This window comes from Cataglyphis hispanica, chromosome 1, assembly GCF_021464435.1.
Source record: "Cataglyphis hispanica isolate Lineage 1 chromosome 1, ULB_Chis1_1.0, whole genome shotgun sequence".
Taxonomy (NCBI): domain Eukaryota; kingdom Metazoa; phylum Arthropoda; class Insecta; order Hymenoptera; family Formicidae; genus Cataglyphis; species Cataglyphis hispanica.
In genome coordinates this window covers 5,021,100-5,042,861 of record NC_065954.1, presented here as the reverse complement: position 1 = coordinate 5,042,861, position 21,762 = coordinate 5,021,100, and the positions used below count along the sequence as shown (strand labels likewise).

At 34.8% G+C, this 21,762-nt stretch overlaps 5 protein-coding genes across 5 annotated transcripts; 4 read left to right on the top strand and 1 right to left on the bottom strand.

Moving 5' to 3' along the window:
* The first annotated feature begins 3,958 nt into the window (after positions 1–3,958).
* Positions 3,959–5,021, top strand: LOC126851030 (histidine-rich glycoprotein-like). The gene has a single exon (XM_050594588.1). It carries the CDS (start codon positions 4,013–4,015, stop codon positions 4,856–4,858), a length of 846 nt encoding a protein of 281 aa, XP_050450545.1. The 5' UTR covers positions 3,959–4,012; the 3' UTR covers positions 4,859–5,021.
* Positions 5,022–8,976: 3,955 nt separating this feature from the next.
* On the bottom strand, positions 8,977–9,944 carry LOC126851073 (histidine-rich glycoprotein-like). Its single transcript, XM_050594674.1, has one exon. It carries the CDS (start codon positions 9,911–9,913, stop codon positions 9,128–9,130), a length of 786 nt encoding a protein of 261 aa, XP_050450631.1. The 5' UTR covers positions 9,914–9,944; the 3' UTR covers positions 8,977–9,127.
* A 1,053-nt stretch (positions 9,945–10,997) lies between these two features.
* LOC126851119 (histidine-rich glycoprotein-like) lies at positions 10,998–11,913 on the top strand. The gene has a single exon (XM_050594754.1). It carries the CDS (start codon positions 11,071–11,073, stop codon positions 11,803–11,805), a length of 735 nt encoding a protein of 244 aa, XP_050450711.1. The 5' UTR covers positions 10,998–11,070; the 3' UTR covers positions 11,806–11,913.
* A 2,922-nt stretch (positions 11,914–14,835) lies between these two features.
* On the top strand, positions 14,836–16,238 carry LOC126850975 (uncharacterized). Its single transcript, XM_050594470.1, has one exon. It carries the CDS (start codon positions 14,930–14,932, stop codon positions 15,839–15,841), a length of 912 nt encoding a protein of 303 aa, XP_050450427.1. The 5' UTR covers positions 14,836–14,929; the 3' UTR covers positions 15,842–16,238.
* A 1,842-nt stretch (positions 16,239–18,080) lies between these two features.
* LOC126853623 (uncharacterized) lies at positions 18,081–19,654 on the top strand. The gene is made up of 3 exons (XM_050599480.1): positions 18,081–18,203; positions 18,448–18,950; positions 19,429–19,654. Exons 1-3 carry the CDS (start codon positions 18,081–18,083, stop codon positions 19,652–19,654), a joined length of 852 nt encoding a protein of 283 aa, XP_050455437.1.
* The last annotated feature ends 2,108 nt before the right edge of the window (positions 19,655–21,762 follow it).

Here is a 21,762-nt window from a genome sequence, read left to right as displayed (position 1 = left end):
TTGTATCAGAATACGCTTTATATTTTGCATGAGTTTGCAACTTGTTCATGTCAGTTTTGTGTTTTGTTCGGAAAGCAAATAAGTTTTCAAATCTGTTCCGCCACAATTATAGATTCAGTTTAATTGTGCGCTTAATGGCCACGGTTTGGAACCGTGCTAGATTACAGATACTACCACTCGGTTGGCATACAATAGATACGGCTAATTGTCGACACAGTATAGTTCCAACTGACAGAAGACGATAAAAACTTGAGTGTTTGTTAAAAAGTACTTTCCGTCACGCAAGAATCGTGTCTCGTTGCATATATTTTAGTTCTAATCGTTAACTCTAATACAAATGTGTAACATTTATAAGCCTGCATTTTGCAATTATTTATAACGAGGAAACTATCCAGGTGATTGCCTACCCTCGGAAACTCGATCCGTTGATTGTACGAGATAATTATCATTAACGTTACGTGTAATAAAGAATTATTGTGTTTTGTCATTGAATTACTGTATCAATTTTCGAAACTTGCTCAATTTAATATAATAAACACTATTAATAAATTTAAAAAACATGTTTAAATTTGCTAGTAATTTATTGCACATTGTTGATATTATTCTTTCTTTTCAGCTGTATATTTAATTAAAAAATATAGAAAAAAGTTATATATATTATTTTGCTTCACGCTGGATAAAGATAAGAAAAAATCAATTTATTATTTTATCAAACAAAAATCCAGATTTTCCTGATTCAATCTATATTTAAAGTAATACATGTAGAAAATAAAATTTGATGTCTCAATCTACTGATACATTGATATATGTAATGCTTTTTTTCTCCTTTCCTTTCTCTTCTTCTCTTTTTCTCTCTCTTTCTTTATTTTATTAGTCTAATCTATTTAAAAATTTTATAAAATTTAGTCTACTTAAAACTTTAGCAATATGTTTTTATTTTTGATACTTTCACACATTTTCACATATAATTAGCGAATATTACGATAACAGTTCAGTTGAATATACCAACTACTTGCTTGCATAAATGAATTTAAGAAGCAAACAAAGCGAAAGTAAGGCTCGAATTACAGACTATTACTGTCAGCTCTCTCGCAGCTATCGCCAGAAAAGCTTGTAGCTTTTGGATTCTCTTGACTGTAGAATAGTGTGTGTATGTATGTGTGTGTATAACTACGCCGGATGGCTCCTCCGGGTTTAAATTAGAAAACAATTTCATTAGCAACTCAGAAACCAGCGCGAGATCCTTTTGTTCGTCAGCATATAGCCTGACGGTTTTATTCAGCATGCAAGAATGCGCTATAGGAGAGGAAGAATACGCTACGTGGAGAGCAGCATGAAAAGAACGAAAAAAAGAAAAGAAGAAGGAAGGATGCAAGAGTAAGACTTCAATGTGAAACAGTTTGGTCGATTAAAAAAGTCGAGATTAACGATTCCATCAACTGATTGTACATTTCATAAGTTAGCGACGCGGAATTGACAATAGTTGCTCTCCTTATGTTCCATTTCCAATCTTCCATTAGTAATTATTAATGAAATCAGTAAAAAATTTGTCCAATATTTTAATAGCGTAATAATGTCTTTTAAATATTTTTTAATTTTTCTAAATTCTTTTAAATATTTTTGTAAAATATTTGAATTTGTTATTTAACTATTAACATAAGCAATAGAATATTTTTGTTCTATAGTATTATTATTTTGTAATATTAGTTTTATCTTGTAATACTAATAATATTACGATTAATATCTATATTAATAATAGTATTTTAATAAATATCAAATTTAATGTGGTATTTGATTTTCTAATTATAAAAGTTATTCCTGACAACTTTTGATATTTTGATCATTACATTACTATCCTCGATATCGGAGCGAAAACGCCGCTAAAATGCTTGAAGAGTCAACGAACCATGCTCCGATTTACGACACTCTACCGAGCTTTACTCGTACATAAAGATTTCAATGGCATTTTAGATTCTAATTGAAGCCGCGCTTTTGCGCTCATTGACCAAACGAAGAGGCGGACGATCTGGCTGGTTCGATGTTGCCTCGAATTTCCTTACAAAGCAATCTTTCCATCTGACCTGAAGTCTATGGTGAATGCCACCTAATTTAATCTATGTTACGACGATACCGAGTCTAAATCGAACTCGGCAGAACCCTTAGGTTCTCCCCTGTCTAAGGGATCCTTGCCGAAACTGGGCAGTAACCAATCTTCATCTTGATTATGCAGCGCCAACATCAATAAGAGCCAATCTTCGATCTAAGATGATTGCCAAATAAGATTATAAAGGGTCAGAATCTATTGATCAGTATTACACACTGCAAATTAACTGACATTTTGAATTTGTAATGAAAATCATGTTGCGATTTTCTAGTTCCAACATTCGTTATCTTATATCTGACACTATTATTTACTTAGTTTTATCAGATTCTACCATGTGTTAAGAAACTATTTCGTCTTCACAGAATATTATTCGCAAATTTTATGGGTCTTAATAATTACTGAAATTTATTGATTTCTTTCTTTTGACATTCTAATTTTATTGAACGTACATAGCGTTTTTCATAGAATAGTTTTGGCAAGAATAGAATTGGTGAAAGATTAAGATTAGGGAGGCCATTATTTCTCCTGGTTTTCAATGGTTTTTCGAGATCATCTAATAAAACCGTCAGGAATGTTGGAACAAATGGGTCAACAGTTAGCGAAACGACTCGTGCAACGAACGCCAAGCGTGATATACGCGTCGCCGACGTCTGTAAAACTCAATAAATTGTTTTTGGCTTATGACGTTATAAATGGTGCCGTGTTTACGAGAAGCGAATTTATGTCGCAGGTAATAGGATTAATGGTAAAATTAGACAGTTTATCGATGAGCCGGCAAGCGCAACGATGCGCGCGTTGTGACAACAAAACGCTCCTACGGTATACAGGATGACATATGCATATCTGTATTTGTACGTCATAACGTTAATTAAAATGATTGCGCGAGCATCTGGTAGGGTACTTAACTTCAAATATCGATTGAGGTCACGTCGTTACGCTAGGTGTTGATCGAATGCGCGCATGTGTCGGACAACGGGATGCCACTTTGATTCGAAATAGATATTTGGGTCATTCATGTCAGCTTCAAGCTGACCGAGATTTTACATTTCCTGCATTAATAGCTATTATGAAAAAGTGAAAGGCAATTTGTCATATTTAATATTTTTGTCATTCAGTTAATAAGTTCCCAGAGAAATTATACGAGATTTGTCTACGTGAGGAAAATAAGATAAAATAATGTAGAAAATTAATCATATTTTTTTTTAAATTAATCCAATTATATGTAAACCTAAATATAAAGTACAAAAGAGAAAAAAATAAATCTAAATATATGAAGAAGGTAATGCGATCTATTGCGGTCTACAAATTTCCATAATATTGTTCCTGCCGCAGACCGATGATGATGGAAAAAGTGGTAATGGAAAGTTCTTCCTGATGTCGAATAGAACTTTGTGCGCAGATATTGCGTTCACGCGGTGTATTGAAAAAACGACTAAACCAATAAAAAATTGACAGAAACATTTGTTTATGTAGGCTATGTATTTGCATACATGTATATGTGTATAATGTGTGTGTGATAATTCTGGATATAAATATTATTAGAAGAAGATCAACGAATCAATTTGTTATGTCACTTTACAGGTAAGAAATTGCATTAAGCTGGCTCGACGAATAATATTTTAACATCCAATTGTATCGATATTACGATAGACGGCGCGACAAAATATTCTAACGGAATAAACGCAATGTGCAGCGATGCGAAGAAGTGTGAAACCGTGCGCCTGCCTACCGCACCGGTGTCAACGGAGATTGGAACGAAATTTAGGAATACTTGCGGTCGTACGGATGAAAGTGGACTTGGCGGAAACAGTCGGCCATGCCATGGCGGAAGTAGATGGACCATCGATATTTAAGTGTCAACCGTTGTAACGTCGGCCATCAGTCCGATCGAAACCGGGTGCAATCGCGATGCTGCGAGATACGATGCTATTTTTGTCATTCATAGCAATATGTTCGTTAACGTTGCACCCGACGTGTCACGCTCGACAACTGGTCAGTGCGGAATCGCGTATTAATCGGCGTGATGTGCGAGGAAAGAACGATGACCATGCAGGTCATTTAGAACCGATTGTGGTCTCGTCGCCAATCGCAGAAGTACATGATCTCGAAACGGCAGCAACTGAACATAAGGGTCATCATCACGAATCCGGTGGTGGTCACAAACATGAATCTCATCATCACGAGGACCACGGTGGAAAAGGTGAGAAGGGATACAAGAGCCATCATCATCACGATAAAGGCGACAGCGGTAAGCATGATAAGGAACATCATTCTGGTCATCATGAGGAACATGGTGGAAAGAAGAAAGGTCATCACGACGAATATGAAAAGTATGGCGAACATCACGAGGGTGAAAAAGGCCACAAGGGTGGCAAGTTCGGTGAGAAGAAGGGCCATAAAAAAGGTCATAAAACGAAGGGTTACCACAACAAGTTTCACAAAGACGAATATCACAAAGAGCACAAGTTTTACGACGATTATCATAAGGGCGGACATCACGAGAAGCATGGTGACTTTCATGGTCATCATGAGAAGAAGGAAGGTCATCACAAAAAGGGCGGTCATCATCATTCTGGTTATCACGAGGATCATCACGGTAAAAAGGGCCACCATGACAAAGGACATCACGACGAGGAGCACAAAGGCCACCATGGCAAGCACGGTCATGAGGAGCATCATTCTCATCACGATGCATATGGCAAGAAAGGCGATCATCAATCCGGAAAAAAATACGGTTATAAGAAAGGACATTAGAATTGTTGGCTCAAGTATTACTGATCAAAAAATAATAGCTTATTTTACAGTTATGATTTATATCTACTTCAGACAATATCACGAGACGATATTTCGTGATCATATATTTTGTATTCTTTATATAATATAAATATGCGTAAATATATTAACACGCATAAAGAAATTGCTTGATTGTGTTATTCTCTTTCATTGGTTTTTCTTTCTCTTTCGATCTTAATGTGGCAAATAAGTTTTTCCCCCAGCTCATATTTGTCCCAGCAGCTACATTACAGTCAAGACGGCAGCGTGATATTACGCCTTATCGATTCCTCACGATTTATTGCCATCGTTTTTCTTGGCGGTCTTTTACCACTTCCCAACTTAAGTAATTTTGCCATTTCCTCGCCTTGTGCTTCCGTTTATTGATAAAGATAACGATTGTGTGAAAGGAAACGCATAATTGACGATTTTATTCATTATAATAATTCAGACATTACATCATTATTAACATTACTGTGTTATTATCATCAATTCAAAAAATTAGATTAATCAAACAAAATACTTATTTTGTAAACAGCATATATTTCATGTCAATAGCAGTTTTCTAAACAAGCAGCAACAGTTTTATTGGTTTAACGTAAATTAATTATGTGTACAATAAAAATATTTTTTAGCACAATATCTCTCTATTGTTGGACAAGAGTAATATACTAGCAATTTCAGCCACAGCATGAATTTTAATGTTACATATAGCACAGATCATTAATGCACCAATAATTGAGGTTAATCGATTGACCAGCTGATTGAATTGATTACCGGATATTAATGTGCCGCGGGAACGCGCGTTGCAAGTTGACACCGTTAAATTTGTAGGTAAATACCGCATATACACCTTGCAATGTTATCTCTTGCAATAGTGTGCAACATAACATATTACGTCATCAATTACAGCATATTAAATATATATATGCATATATATAAATCTATCAATTATATATATATATATATATAAATCTAAATACATTTTTGTAATATAAATAATAAAAATATTAATATAAATATTTAAAAATTATAATAGAATTAATATTATTGAAAAGTTAATATAATTGAAAAATAAAGGCTATACTATATACATATATGCAACTTATAACAGTATTAAAAAATAATGTATTTCATTTCGAAAATTTTTCTATATCATTAATTTTTTTTCAGATTGACACATACTATTTTAGAGTCAATTGTTTTCTTAAAGAATAAATATCGACGTTTTTACATAAGAAAATTTCATTAGGATTTATCTAGTTAATTTCTCTCTCAATCCTTCTCGTAACCTTTATTTCCATTATATTGCCGCATTATGATAATTTAACCAGTCAGTGCAAGCCGTCGAAAACATACATATCGCTTAATGTAAATCATCTTCTGCAATATGCATACATAATTTGCACTCATTATTTGTCGATTAATCAGTAAACTCTAAAAATTGTGCAAATATAGCTTTGCACATATAATTTATAAACAATTAATTATATTTACAAATATTAAAAATATTAAATTTTGATATAAGTATAGATGATTAGTATTTTTACCACGTAAAGGTGTCTTTGAAAAAAATAAAATAAAATTAACAAATACACAGCATACAATACAGGCAAATCACATTTTTCAATCTGTTTTTATCTGCGTCTGCTGATGTTTCACGTAAATGGATTAAGAACAAAACTCACTTATATACGTGCGGTTGATGGCATAAAGCTTTGATTATGAACAAACTTAATTATAACCTTGGTTTTTAGCGAGATGCAATAAATACACCAACAAGATGAGCTTAATCCAAATATTTAATCTAGCAGCTTATGTTGTCAAAGGATTTCTTGCGCGGTCGCATGATGCAATTTTCATTATACGACTGTAACGCGCAAATCATTTATTATTCGAGAGGTTGCTTCGGCTTTGTGAAAATTTTATTAAAGGTATCTCGAATTCAGGGCGAAGCTCATTTAGCTAGTTTTCGGCAATAATATATTAAAAAACTTTTGTATCTTTAATCATATTTATACTTTTTCTTTTGGGAAATATCTTATCTTTATTATACCGTACTTGACATATAATTAATTTAAAGAAATGCAACGTAAATGACTCGAGTATATTTTATTTCGCAAAAAGCAAAAAACAATGTAAAAAAAATTCCTTTATTTTACTTCTAGTCTAGAAATTCACGGAAGTGAAATGCAAATGTCACGTGTTTCTGAGTGAGCCTCTCATTAATTTGGTCGAATAGCATAATTATTCTGCTTCCATGAAAGTACGCAGAATCACAGAACAACGCGGTCGTGCGTACTTCTTACGCGCGTATTGTGTTTCTTTTTTTTTATCGTGCCACAGCTACTTCAATTACATTAATTAAACTACCCACACATGCAATACGAGCCGAAACAATGGTGAACCCTTTCGTCGGTCACCGGAATTGTCACATGGCGGAGCATTTCAAGTAGGTTCGTTGCCGCGTGCATGCAATCTCCGGCAGCGAATAGCCTTGCACGATCCTGAACACCCGCTGCATCGTACGTGACAGTAAAGAAGTGCATAAAGACCCGTTAATCCGCGTCCGGGATGCCGGAATTCAATTCGGGTGGACGCCATGGAAATGACGAGCTCATTCGTAACAGCGTGAGATCGTTAATCAAATCCGCGGCAGGGTGAATACGATAATAGATCCTGGGTGTTTTCATTTCAGTTTTGTTTTTATAATATCGAGCGTATTCACAATATACATATTAAGGTAAACAGCAGTCACAGTCTAGTATCGCAATCTTTCAAAGCAGATTGAAAGCACTAATAAATGGCAAATATTAATTGAAAATATTAAAGTATATTTTTTTATACAATATTTTATATGATTTGCATGTATATATAATTATTCTTATTGTAGGAGATTTCTCTTTAATCAACTTACATTTATAAGATAATAAGTTATAATGTACTTTCGGAAGAATTCATTGAACGAATTATGTAATACATGATATCATGAGAATCTAGCTTTATTTACCACTACTCGATAATGCGTTATACCCAACGGCAAATTTAATGCTGCTTATTAATATCGGAATTTGATAAATAGCTGGAATATAGGAATTTTTATGAACAGTAAAGATTTCAGGCATGTTGATATATAATTTACGATAGTCATAATTTGCATCACTTAATATATGTACATCTATTTAACCTGTGAGAAAACTATAGATCTTTGACAATTTGTTAATTATTGATTTATCTTTATATGTGGAAATATTATCAGACGATATAAACTATATATCATATACATTATAATTAATAAAATGTTATATGTTCTTGCTGCATTAATAATCTTTACAGAGAGAGTTTTCATATGACATTAAAAAGATTTAGCAAATTATAAGCTGTTTAAATCTTACACAATATAAATGTTTGTTCACAATCAGATATATTAGAGAGATATATCTGTCTATTTAATATATCTGTCAATTCTATCATGTAATCTACTAATTGTTTAAAATTATCTGAACATATTATTATGCAATACTGTGTGTGATTGCGTTTCTCTATCAATTTTTGATAGATTAAATTAACTTATAATAAAAAATTATACTGCATCAATATTGTTTTTTAATATGTAAATTGAAATTAAATATAAAAAGATTAAAATAAATATTTTCATTACAATAGAGAGTTATAAAAGTTTTTATTTTTTTAATCTGATTTAAATTCATTTAGATTATTAACTTTTTCCAATGACAATTTTATACATTATATATTTTATATATATCTATAAATTTTTTTAACAATTTTATATGTTTTAAGTTTTAACGAAGATGAGAAAAAGTTTAGCATTTTAATATTTAATTAAGATATTCTTCTCCCCTCATTTTCATGCTTAAATTTTATTTGATAAATGTATTTAAATCTGAAAGTCTGGATCTGAAAGATATCAAACTAACAAAGTATTTGGTAATACAAAACATACATCTTTATCACACACACATTACTAATATTACATGTTTTAAAATAAGAAATTATAACATATATTATGTCAATGTAAATGTTATGTAAAACTATTTTTTGGGCATGTATAGGAATTATTAGAGAAAATAATAAAATAATTATGTTGTTGTAGACATTTTAATTTCTTAATAACGAGATAAATTTATATTATTCGATATTCTAAAAATTAACGAAAAAAAAAAAACAAGGAACAAAAAATATAAAAGTTTATTCTGTTCATGTTGCATTAAATTGGTAAGCTTTGCATGATTAATGGTGATGGTGGCCGTGATGACCGTGATGACCTCCGTGACCGCTCGAAAAACCATGCTTTTTACCGCCATGATGCTCGCTCTTCTTTCCATAATCCTCATGATGATGATGGTGTTCTTCGTGACCATGTTTACCATGGTGACCATGATGATCCTCATCGTAATGCCCTTTATCATGGTGACCTTTTTTACCGTGATGATCTTCATGATGGCCGGAATGATGATGTCCACCCTTCTTGTGATGGCCTTCTTTTCCACCGTGATGCTCGTGATGATCGCCATGCTTCTCATGGTGACCACCTTTGTGGTAATCATCATAGAATTTGTGTTCTTTATGGAATTCATCTTTATGTGATTTATGATGATAACCGTGAGTTTTCTCGCCCTTTTTATGACCTTTTCCATGGCCAAACTTCGATCCTTTATGGCCGTGTTCGTGTTCGTGATGACTGCCGTGCTCATCATGTTCATCGTGATGACCCTTCTTATGCCCGCCATGCTCGTCATGATGACCTTCATGATGTTCTTTGCCATGATGACCGTGCTCTCCCTTTTCATGATGATGATGACCTTTATGGCCCTTCTCACCTTTTCCACCATGTTCTGCATGATGGTAAGAATGATGCTCATGACCTCCGCCATGCTCGTGATGATGACCATGATGGTGGGTACCGGCAGCTTCTAAATCTCTTATATTTCGAACATCTCGCGCCGAAGATATGGCAATGACCGTGCATATCACAGCCATCGCCAGGAGCAAGCATGGTCCTATGTATTTAGCCATGTTGGTTCTCTTGTAGGACCAACGAATACAATTGACTGATCAACAATCTTTAAAGCAAAGCTTATATACCTGTGGTTCCACCAACGTTTTGCACGTAATCGCTTTCATTTTTGAGCTCTTGTTTAATTTCTCTCACAACACTGGACTCGTATTTCGTAAAACATTTGTTCTATACTCTATACTGTTGCTTAAATGTGCTATTAGTTGTGTGTGTATGTAAAGAAATGTTGTCAATTTTGAATTACTTACAAGAGCGAAACAATATTATATGTTCATGCTCTTGTTAATTAAAGATAGGAAAGAAAAAAAGAATGTAATATATGTAAAGAATATATAAAATATGTATAATTATATATAAAACATGTATTGAAATTTTATAAAAACTTGCTCTTGTAATAAATAATATTAATCAAATTGTAATGTATATCAAATTGCAATATAAGATACATATACATATTTAAAAAAGAATATAATATTTTGTTATGAATGTAGAACAAGATAAAATTAATGTTAAAAGCACAAATTTGTAGATAAAATAATATGTTAATTTAATGTTAATTTATCAGCAAATAAATCTGTCAATATAACGATACACAAAATAAAAAATACATAATATAAATGATGTTTTACTAACTTTTATTGCTGATTGTAAGTTTATCTACTCTGTCAATCAAAGCGTTTTTAATATACTGTTCTCTGATATTTGATGATAATGTTTAGTTATATGTATGTTATATCCTTGCATATTTATCTTTGTGGAAAATATATTAATTGTATAAATTTCTGTCAGTTATAGAAATAAATTAAAGTTGTTGAAAATCAGTGTACTGCGGTTTGGTGAGACAATAAAAACGCTTTATTTAGGCTGCATAAACGTAGTTTGGTAAGCAGGACACAACGATTTCAATTATATTACATAACGGTCCAAGCGATAGTCGCGGGTTCACTGAAATCCGCATTACAATTTAAACAGGTTAAGGAAACGTTGCTTTCGCAACAACGTAATGAGCCACGAAAGAGCCTACCCTCATATTGATTATCCTGCGATCAATATATAATCCGAGCGAGGCGAGCGATTTAATCATACCTACCGATTACAGCGACGAAGTTAAACACCTCTCGTTGATATTGGATTAAACGAGGATAAATACGGCACGATGAGCAGATTGGCGGCAATTTGCCTGCTGGCAACGTGCATCGCCTCTCATTGCGTGACCACCGCACGTGAGATCCCGAGAGCCCATTACGACGATCTGCAAGTAGCCGCTTCTCATCATCATGAGAGCGGACATGGAGGTGAGCATCATTCCGATCATCATCACAAACATGGCGAAAAAGGTGACAAAGGATTCAAGGCGGAGTATCACCATGAGAAAGGAGAAAAGGGACATCATGACAAAGAGGACCATTCTGGACATTATCATAAAGATGAAGGTCATAAGAAGCATCATCATCACGATGACGGCTACTATGGCGAACATCACAAGGGCGAGAAAGGTGAGAAGGGTCATAAATTCCATGAGAAAGGACATTATGGCAAGGGTCACAGCACTAAGGGACATCACGAAGTCCACAAACTCGACGAATTTAAGAAAGATAAGAAATTCTTCGACGAACATCACGATCATGGTCATCACGACGAACACGGTGGCCATCATCATGAACACGGACATAAAAAGGGTGGTCACTTTAAGAAGGGACACCATGATCATCATCATCACGAGGACCATTATGGCAAGAAAGGTCATCATGAAAAAGGACACCATCATCATGATCATAAAGGTCATAAAAGTCATGGCGATCATGAAGAACATCATCATCATCATTCCGACCATGGCAAAAAGGGCGGTCACGAAGATCACAAGCATTGGGGATTCAAAAAGGGACATTGATATTAATATGAGAATCATCATTTTACTCCTACTGCTTGTTGAGTTGCGTTTGTCACGCTGTATTAATTGTTGTACGTTTCGACGAGAAAAATAAATTTTTCCAACAGATTTATTACACTTTATTTATACATTTTCTCATACTATATTCGTGACGTTATGTCAATTAACTGCAAAATATTACGTGCATTTATTAAATCATCATTTTTCTTACGCTGTCATGTGTTTTTATGAATACGCAATAGCTTGCATTAATCAGACTCTTACAATACTATAAATGTATATTGGATGTAAAATGAAATTTGAATTATTTGCACAGCGCGATCGTAACGCGTGTTGCGAAATCGGTAACTGTCGTAATAATTTAGTGAAGTTTTATGTTTTGCGCTATATCAGTCACGCTTCTGCGGTGTAGCAGCTGTCACAAGAAAATATAGCCTCTCGTTACACACCATTTCCATAAAACCATAATATCGGGCAGTTATCGCATTCGGTGATGTAATTGACACAGTTTTGTATTTGTTTTATCAAGAGCCCCTTGAATTGTCTATCTTTAATGTGAACAATCAAATTTAAATCAAATCGATTTTAATTACAAATTTATAACTTTATTATGCAAAAAACATTTTATATTTTTAATCAATACTACAATTTTATTTTATTATATTTATCCTCAAAATTTATATCTTAATTATATTTACAATGTTTATTTTTAATTATAAAATTTAAAATTTTTGTTATAAGCATATTATTCAATCGACTTGTTCAGTATGATATAAACTGAAAATCTATCTCATAAAAATACTTGATTATAAATTCTTTTTTATTTTATTATGTCTTATAAATTATAATCGATATATAAAACATTAATAGATAAATTACATTAAATATTCTGCGAAATTAATTAATAGTGTTAACTAGCTTTTTCATATCTATGCTGTTTAATCAAACCCGTGCCTGCATCGGAGTCATAATTCTCATAATTATTATGATAAGAATTTTCGCCTTTTTCTTTATTATAACCCTGATCACGATTCTGTATATGCCCTTTGTCACGAAATTCTTTCTTTCCACTATTTTGACGATCAAATTCAGATTCATGATGTCCGCCTTTCTTGAAATTACCCTCGTTAGCATTATGATGTTCGTCAGTAGCAAGGTGCTTGTCGAAATAACCTTTCTTGTGGCTTTCGTCATAGAAATCGGTATGCTTTTTATATTCATCCTTGTGGTAAACTTTATGAAAGCCGCTGGTTTTTTGGCCCTTTTTGTGGTACGATGTTTGCCCATAGCTGCTACCCTTCTCACCATTCTCAGTCTCATCGTAGCTTCCATAATTTCCGGCCGTGTCGCTATACCCTTTTTTGTTCTCACTTTCAATATCATAATGTTCTGAAAGATGCAGCAAAAAGTAACATTTCGCTCGACAGTATGTATACATATATATATATATATATATATATATATATATATATATATATATTCTCGTGCAAAAATATAAATATCTAAAGCTATTAAACAATTCAATGAACTTCTCCAAAAAAAATAAACAAAAATCTACCTTGTTGCCTGCTTTTATCATGCTGCTGGCGTTCACCCATGTCAAATTCCATTCGCTTGTCGTACCCTTTGTCAGCCTTTTCTCCATGAGCAAAATTCTGCGCGGCAGAATACTTTTCGCCGAGTTTAAGCGATACGTCGATATCTGGCCGAGGGTTGTCGGAATCGTGAATAGGACGGGTTGCTATAAAATCAACTGCTTTCTGGTGATCCTTCGTCAAGTGACCTTTATCGTCTTCTTTATCGCCATCATTATTCTCGTCATCGTTGTCATAATCATCTTTCTCATTCTCCTCATTCTCCTTATTATCGCTTCTTTTAACAGTATCCGCATCTGATTTAAATACACCCGGCTTGTAATACGGCGCGCGAGCAACCGGCTTAGGCGGTTTAAGCGACTGCGCGTATTTCGCTAATTGAGCCGTGCCATAATTAATGAATCCGGCGCGCGGGTAAGGCTGACGCAACGCGTATGGTACAATTTCGCGGTTCGCAGTCGCATATGCGAGCAGAACGGGTACGTGCGACGATGCAGTTTCAGAAACGACGGGCGCAACAGGTGCAGAGCTACCGGCGACGTAATGTACCGGCGTCGGTGCATGGTAGTAACGTCCGCTTCCGTGATTGGTATATCGCGTGTACGAAACCGGATGGCCCGTTTGCTGATTGTACGCATATTCCCCGGCTGAGGTCTCGAGATCGGCTATTCTCATCTTAGAGACCATCATGTGTGCGGTCCCCGCTGGTGATGCAATATTGCCGCACAAGCCGGCGAGCAGCATTACTAAACTTGCGATCATGGCAGCCTCGTTCTCGCAAACAAAGCGCCGGATAATAATCGTTATTATCGTCTCGTGTTTGAATTATTCATAAACTAACGTATCTGTTATCCGTTATTGTCTTATATACGCACGTTAGAAGGACGCTTTCTTTATATCATAAGTCATACGATGTTTTAGCGTCATCGAGCGTTTTAAGGTCGTCTCGATGCTTCAAGTACCATGCCATTGATGGTGTATTTCTTTCGCCGACATTAGCCAAGAGTCCTCGATTTGCGTAATGATTCGGGGAAGGATATTTCGTCAATTAATTGAAATTGCGAGGAATAGGCAGGCAATAGTTTAAATTAAGATTTAGTCGAAAAAATAAAATGCCAAGTCATTCGATAGAGAAAGCAATTAATTTTTTATAGGTTTTAAGGAATACTTAGCACATATTTCTCAAGTTTCTGCTATATGAAATTTTGATCTATTCCTGCGAATTTGCCTTGCATCGCTGATTAGCTAGTACTGTAAACTGTCACTGTGATCTTGAATTGATTATACGCTACGCTAGATACGCTGAGGCCATGTGAAATCGACAGCGATCTCAGTCCGAGTGATTGCCACGCGATATAAAAGAGCTGGTATTATTGCGCGCTCATTACAGTGTGTGCCAGCGCGTTTGCATGATTTGTATTACGTCAACAATTCCTTTATCCAATACCAAATCTATTTGTCCAAATACATACATATATAATTTGCATTTAAATTGTATATAAATTTGAACAAGCAAATCCGCAAATCAAATGAAAATCTGTAAAGAATGGTTCAGAGCAGGTTGGTATGCTGCCTATATTGTGCTCTATGTTTGCGCGTATCCGGCGAGAGATCGATCGAACGAGATGTACATTAGCAGCTCGAGATTATTCAATCCGGAATCAACTAACGGTTATGGCTTCGAGGAAGAGGTATCCGCGACTAAATTATTCGAGATTCACGACGATAGTGTAGAGAAGTTTGAGGAGGATAGCCCATCGAGAACGATCGCCACAAGAGCAAAGAGCAATGCGGCCCTACTACCTTTGATCATAGAACCCGAGGCAGAGATGCTGCCGCGTGGTTATAAGGGCGTGAAGTCGCCTGGAGTCACCCACATGGAGTTTGCATTTGTGAAACCGCAAACTGACACGTCAATTCGCGATAGCACGACATTACGAGCTTTGATGATAAACGATGACAAGAATTCCGGTAAATTCGGTGGACTTGATCGAGATGACGATGCGCATTATGCCGCGTCAAAGCACGAGATTGCAAAAAATGATCCAGGTAGCGAGAAAGATCCTGGTCTCGTTGTTCTCGAGGTAGGTTTAAAAAATGATTTGAAGCAGAAGAGCAAGAAGACCGAGGATACTGAAGCTTTCGGTGCGGAAAAGAGTCATTTGGAAAGTGAGGGTTATGCGAAGAATCATAAAGAAAAAGTCGTAAAGAAAAAGCAAAATATTTACAAGGCTGGAAATGATCGTGAGAAGACTTATGCCGCTGGATATTACAAAGATGAATTCGAAAAGAACGCCGATTTCTACGATAACGGAGGTCAGAGAAACCAACACTTTGAGAAGGACGATCGATACGGCGGGAAACACGCCAACGCCGAAGACACGTACGCGAAAGACAATAGTAACAGTTCCAGATTAGTCAAGGTGGAAGCTAACGAGTAGGGTAAGTTCGAAAAGATAAGAACCGACCGAGAAGCCCAAGGTCACGCTACGATGGATTCTTCGGGAACTTTGACGGATTCATAAAGCAGACTGGCTTAGCGAATGGTTGAAAGTTCGCTTTCAACAATGACAGCTCGATAAGTATATGGCGTTTGTGTGAGTTACGATTATACGATGACTATTGATTTAAAGAGAAATTTAAAAATGGTTAAACATATATGTTTAAATGTACATTTAATATTGGATTGAATAAAATGTGCATTTATTCATGTATTTAAATATATACATATTTTCATTGTATTTTACATCATATATTTTATCTGTGCATTGTGTGTTTATAAAATACAAAATTAAATAAAAGCACGCTGCTTTTATATTTACTTACGTGTAATGTTGATTTTTTACTAATTTATATTTAAATAAATTGACCAAAAAATATATATTGTGTTTTCTTTTTTAATATTATATTATTTAAATATTTTACAATTTTATTTTCCTTTTGCAGCTTTAATGCATCTTTTACTCTCTAGCGTAAATATTTTTTATTCAATGAATCATTGCTTTGAATAAATTTAATTTCCCCTTTTCCTCAATTCATTACGGCGATTTTACTTTTATTTATGCAACCGACCGATGATCGTACACGCGGCCCGCGATAACCGCATTGGGCAGACAGTTAATGGATATTAATAATGCTCTCGTATTGTTGCGCCGATAAATTGCAATTTTTCGCGTGTGGTCCAACCGCGAAATGAGAATCAGACACATAATTGATGCATATACGGGCCGTTGTATCTCCCCGCGTTCTCATTACGGGTTTGCTAGCGGAGCTCGCGGGGCCATTCCACTTCGTATACCTATCGGTCTCCACTCTCCTTCCATCCCAGCCGTTGTCTGACTACGATATACACATAAAGCCCGCATCCCCTTCGTGGCTCAGTGAGCTCGGGTTCCCCGCATTCATCAACAATAAGCCGCGGCACCTACCGTTCTCGCAATACCTATCTGTGCGCACTAATGTATGTGTGTGTGTGTACGTACATTCGCGCGTAACTACACCCTCGCATATACGCATCCTCGATGCACATACGTATACACGTACACTCGGTTGTATTATATGTATCTGACCGTTTATGTATATGGTCTCTATATGAAGGCGCATGTATATCGGAAGCGGTGGAACGCGGCGCGAATACATAAATCAGGTGCCGCTCTGCAAGCTGCCACCCATATCACTTCGTACAACGGCCATGAATGAATAGAGCCGTGTTTGAGTTATTGTCCGACCTGGTCTTCCAGAAGCTGCGAAACGACGACGTTAAGTTTTACCGCTCGGAATTCTTCTTGGCAGAAGTGAAACGTACTTTTTTTTTTCTTTTAGCTATCTCGAATTTCCATGCAGCTCGGCATGAAACTTAGGAATAAATGAACAGTAAAGTTTATTTAATTATTCAAAGTCCTTTTTTTATTTCGATATTTTGCCGATAGTTTAATTTAACGTTCTCTCGCTTGACGCTTAAGTAACGAACGTCAGCTCTTGGATAATTTATGTCAAAGTAGTAAATCTGACGGTTTGCCTCGATGGCGATGGTTTTACTACGAAAAGAAATGCAATTTATCTTCTGATAATCTCCAATCCTTCGCGAAAGCGGACGTTCGCCTCGTATCTTGCTTTCCTTCCTTTTTATTTGACTGTCACACGTCCGATGCGCTCGTGTGATTTTCCAAGAACGGCTGATTTCGGGGATCCGATCGTCTTTCCGCGGTAGTTTATTGTCACCGATTTATCTTGCCCGAAAAAAATCTAACCAATAAAAATAAAAAAATTTACTAGCAATTATATTATTACTGGCATTTGTTTTGCAATTCTTGAATGAAGTATGCGGTTATCGTAAAAAGATGACAGAAATATGAGAAATATAATATAAAAGCATAAAAAAATATAAATAACATTTCTAATTTGTTTCTAGATAAATGGCGTAAAAATTCGAGAGATCATATACATTATTTGTTATTAAAGAAGCCAAGTAAGATTAAGTTTTTATTCTTATATATTATTGTATTTCTTAATAAACCTAAAAATATTAATAAAATATCAAACATAATGTCAATCTATGTTAAAACGTGTAAAAATCTTTCACGGAATGTACGCAGGGACGAGATATATTACATGTTTTAGCAAAAAAATACATAACGGTATGTATACATATTTTTATTTAGGATAAGTCAAGGCAAAAATATGACATCGATCTTGTTGAGACTAACACGTCCTATCACGAAGTGCGTGAAATACAAATCGTGTCTTGGAAATCAAGGACGTTGTTTACGCCTTGCCATGCGAAATTATACAACAAGATGTGTGGTAAGTTTGATAGATTTAAGTTTACACTTTATATAATAATATTACAGTGACATAACAATATCTAACGTGGAATTTGTCAAAAGTAACATTTGTCTAAATCTGTAAATATAAATTTGACAAATCTGCCATTTTCTATGGTTCGTTAAAAAGATTCGCTAAACACTCAAATTTGTAATAGTTCGTTAAATTTATTTATATTTATTGCGGCAAAAACTCGTGTTACGTGTATATTCGTGCATCGTAGGACCTGCCAGTTTGCAAAACACGATTGGCTTTGCCGATGGATTACAACAGAATAATGACTTTCATGTGCGACGCGTTCTTCAAAGATGATCCAGTCATGGTGAACATAGGTTTGCATCAGCAGGAGCCCGCGCCATCATTGCTAAAGATGATGTATGACGAGATTCGTGAGGGTATGACGATAATCGCCGAGGGAGAGGACAATTGTATCGTGGGCGCTGCGGTGAACGCCGGCTCCTGTCCTTGGGATCCCGACAAGCTCGTCGAGTTAGCTAGGTGTTGTGAATGCGGGTTGGCTCGAGACGTGATCGAGTTCGAAGCTTACGTGAGCCGCAAGCCAAATCTCTGGGAGCGTTACTGCGTTCTCAAGCTCTTCGAGTGCAGCTTTCTCGCGGTCGGAGCGGACTTCCGGAACCAGGGTATTGCCAGAAAGCTCGTGCTAGATAGCTGGTATCTCGCGCGCGATTGTGGCTATCGATTGTTCCGTGTTGACTGCAGCAATAAGTGAGTCCGACTTACTTGACCGTGGTATTCTGGTTAGGGTTATAGACACGTACGGAATGCCAGTCATTTCGCCCCGATTCCGCTCGCCTCGGATGGATCTTGAGTAATTTTCGCGACGGGCTCGCATCAACGCGAGACATCGCCGGATTCTATCCATCACATGTCGTATGCTCAGTGAAACTGTTACCTTGTAATTCAATTCCGCATTAGGGGAAAGCGACTGATATATAGCCTTTCCTGTCATATTCAAAGAATAACGATCGAGTTTATTAAGACTGGTGTAATATACGATAACTTGATGCGCTTTTCAGAAACGTTATTCGATACTGAGATATTATCGAGTATCGTTTTTCTGCCATCATATATTAAGCGAATCAGGTCGCAAGATATAGAATTAAATTGATTTACGCAGATTTACGTAGATATTAATCCAAAACCTGATATCCATTGCTTAATATAAATAATGTATTCATTTCAGGTATGCCTCACGAATCGCGGAACATTTTGGATGGAAGCGAGTATGTACAATCCCATTTGATCAATATATTAAGGATGGCAAACTCGTTTTTAAATGTATTAAGGAGCCACATACCGAAGTGGACGTTTACATTGATGAAGTCGCATTTTGCAAAGATTATTGTCCACCTTATAACAAATGTTGTGAAACAACATCGGCGCCAAAAATACGTGAAGAGAAAACTTAATGTCTTTTAAGAAGTTCCATTACTAAGATAACTTTAATATATTTTTATTAAAATATCATGCTTCGTATTTGCATTATAAATCAAACATTTTATTGCGAGAAAATTTATAATATATTAAATGTAATGTACTGTGCTTAGTTTGTATAATTTCAAATTGTTAATGTGCAAATGCTTATAATTTATAATTTAATATAGTTAGTTGTTATATACATTAACTATATATATAATACCCACAATATTTTGCATGATAACATATGTATATGATTTATTTATTGTTATATATTAAAAATATTGCAAAACACACATAAATTATTGATAGCAGACAGATAATAATGCACGATAGCCAGAGTGTGCTGGTGCTTTATCGTAGACTAAAACAAAGTTTTTGTTCACTTTGATGACATACATCGATTTCACAAGTACTAATCCCGACAGTTGAGCTTATTGGAATAGTCTATCACAGCCGAGAACAGTGATTGATGAGTTCAACGGCAGCTTATCTCGCGAGGAAACTCCTTTGAGTACGATTGAATAATACATAGCGACGCGCAAATGAAATTCCCGATATTTGACTTCTAAGCTCTACCTCTCGAACGAAAGCCCGCTGGCTAAACTTCTGCTGCCTGCAAAATTACGATTGCTCGGAGAGTTGCGAATGTACGGAATTCGGTTTCCAAATTTAAGCGGAAAGAGACAGGCTCTCCTTTACGTCTACCGAGTCTACCGAGTCTTTCTCTAAAAGAGGCTTCCGTAGAATCGGTAATTGTCTGCCCAAACAGAGCTAGACAACCACCAATCGGCTACCGTCATAAAACAATAATGATCCTTAGAACGAGTCCTATTGTATATATGCAAAATGTCTGAGAATGGTATGTGGCCTGAGATGATTTATCGCCAGCTAAGTCATTTGTAAAACAATTTGGGACGGACGTCGAGTCGTCCATTACGATCTAGCATCGCTAAACGCGTGCATGATAAGTAAATTATAGAAATTATATTTGAATTTTGTACAATGATAAAACGTGGGTATACGACATTAGAACTATCTATAATTTCACAATACTTAATTGTATTTTTTCCTCATTTTCAATAAAAAACTATTATTAAGTTGAGCATGCAATTATGAATTTGATTATAAATTTATAAAATTATTTTACCTAAAGAATTTAACGCTATTATCATCCATCTTTTATGATATCTTATGATATGTCTGATTCTGCAACTTATATTACTGATATCAACATGTGGCAAGATAAGTTATGAAATTGAAAGAAAAGTACATTGTTTGAGATACAATACATATTAAAGATAGTTATTACAATGCAAAGTAAAATGGCTTGTAAAATGATAATATTTGCGTCTTAAATTACGATAATTTTTAGCTTATACGTAGAACGTTTGTGAAAACATTTTTAAACTTATGGACGATATATAGTCTTATGATAAAGTTAAATTGTCAGTTGCGCATATAAACGACATTATAAAACACTTACAAGACTTTATTAAATTTTTACTGCTATTATTAGAAACTCATGTAAGTATTGTGTGCATACATATTATTCTTATACAAACAAATTCGTTTTTTATGTAATATAATATACGATTTGTATACAAAATCGTCATTTGTATAAAATCGACATTTAAAATTCATTATCATTAATATCGATTATATAATAGTGATTACATCTTCTACTCTCTATTGTATAGATGTAAATTTAATTCTCCTATAAATAAAGCTGCGTTAAATAAATTGCTTGTAGAAAGGAAATGTTGGACATTATTTTTATGCTATTCTTAGATTTGTCTTGTTGTTTTATGCTATTCTCTAAACCTGTTTCTTATGTAATCTCTTGATTTTTACATAAAAATTTTAAATTAAAATATCTGATAGAGACGTTTCAAGTCTAAAATTTATATATTTTAAATTCATTTTATTTTATTTGTAGTAGAAAAAATCTTTTTTGTTAATATAAAAAAAATTAGTCTTTACTTACATGAATTTGATTTATATATGTATAAAATATGTCAGTAAATAAGTATCATCAGAAACTAAGGGATGAGTAGCGTCCAAGACGAATTATAATAAAACTATTCGCATTTCTCAAAAA

Excerpts from the sequence above, each read along its gene's own strand:
- LOC126851030 (XM_050594588.1), top strand. The coding sequence starts at position 4,013 with ATGCTGCGAGATACGATGCTATTTTTGTCATTCATAGCAATATGTTCG.
- LOC126851073 (XM_050594674.1), bottom strand. The coding sequence starts at position 9,913 with ATGGCTAAATACATAGGACCATGCTTGCTCCTGGCGATGGCTGTGATA.
- LOC126851119 (XM_050594754.1), top strand. The coding sequence starts at position 11,071 with ATGAGCAGATTGGCGGCAATTTGCCTGCTGGCAACGTGCATCGCCTCT.
- LOC126850975 (XM_050594470.1), top strand. The coding sequence starts at position 14,930 with ATGAAAATCTGTAAAGAATGGTTCAGAGCAGGTTGGTATGCTGCCTAT.
- LOC126853623 (XM_050599480.1), top strand. The coding sequence starts at position 18,081 with ATGACATCGATCTTGTTGAGACTAACACGTCCTATCACGAAGTGCGTG. Across the intron at positions 18,204-18,447 it reads ATTATACAACAAGATGTGTG|GACCTGCCAGTTTGCAAAAC; the intron begins GTAAGTTTGATA and ends CGTGCATCGTAG. Across the intron at positions 18,951-19,428 it reads CGTGTTGACTGCAGCAATAA|GTATGCCTCACGAATCGCGG; the intron begins GTGAGTCCGACT and ends TATTCATTTCAG.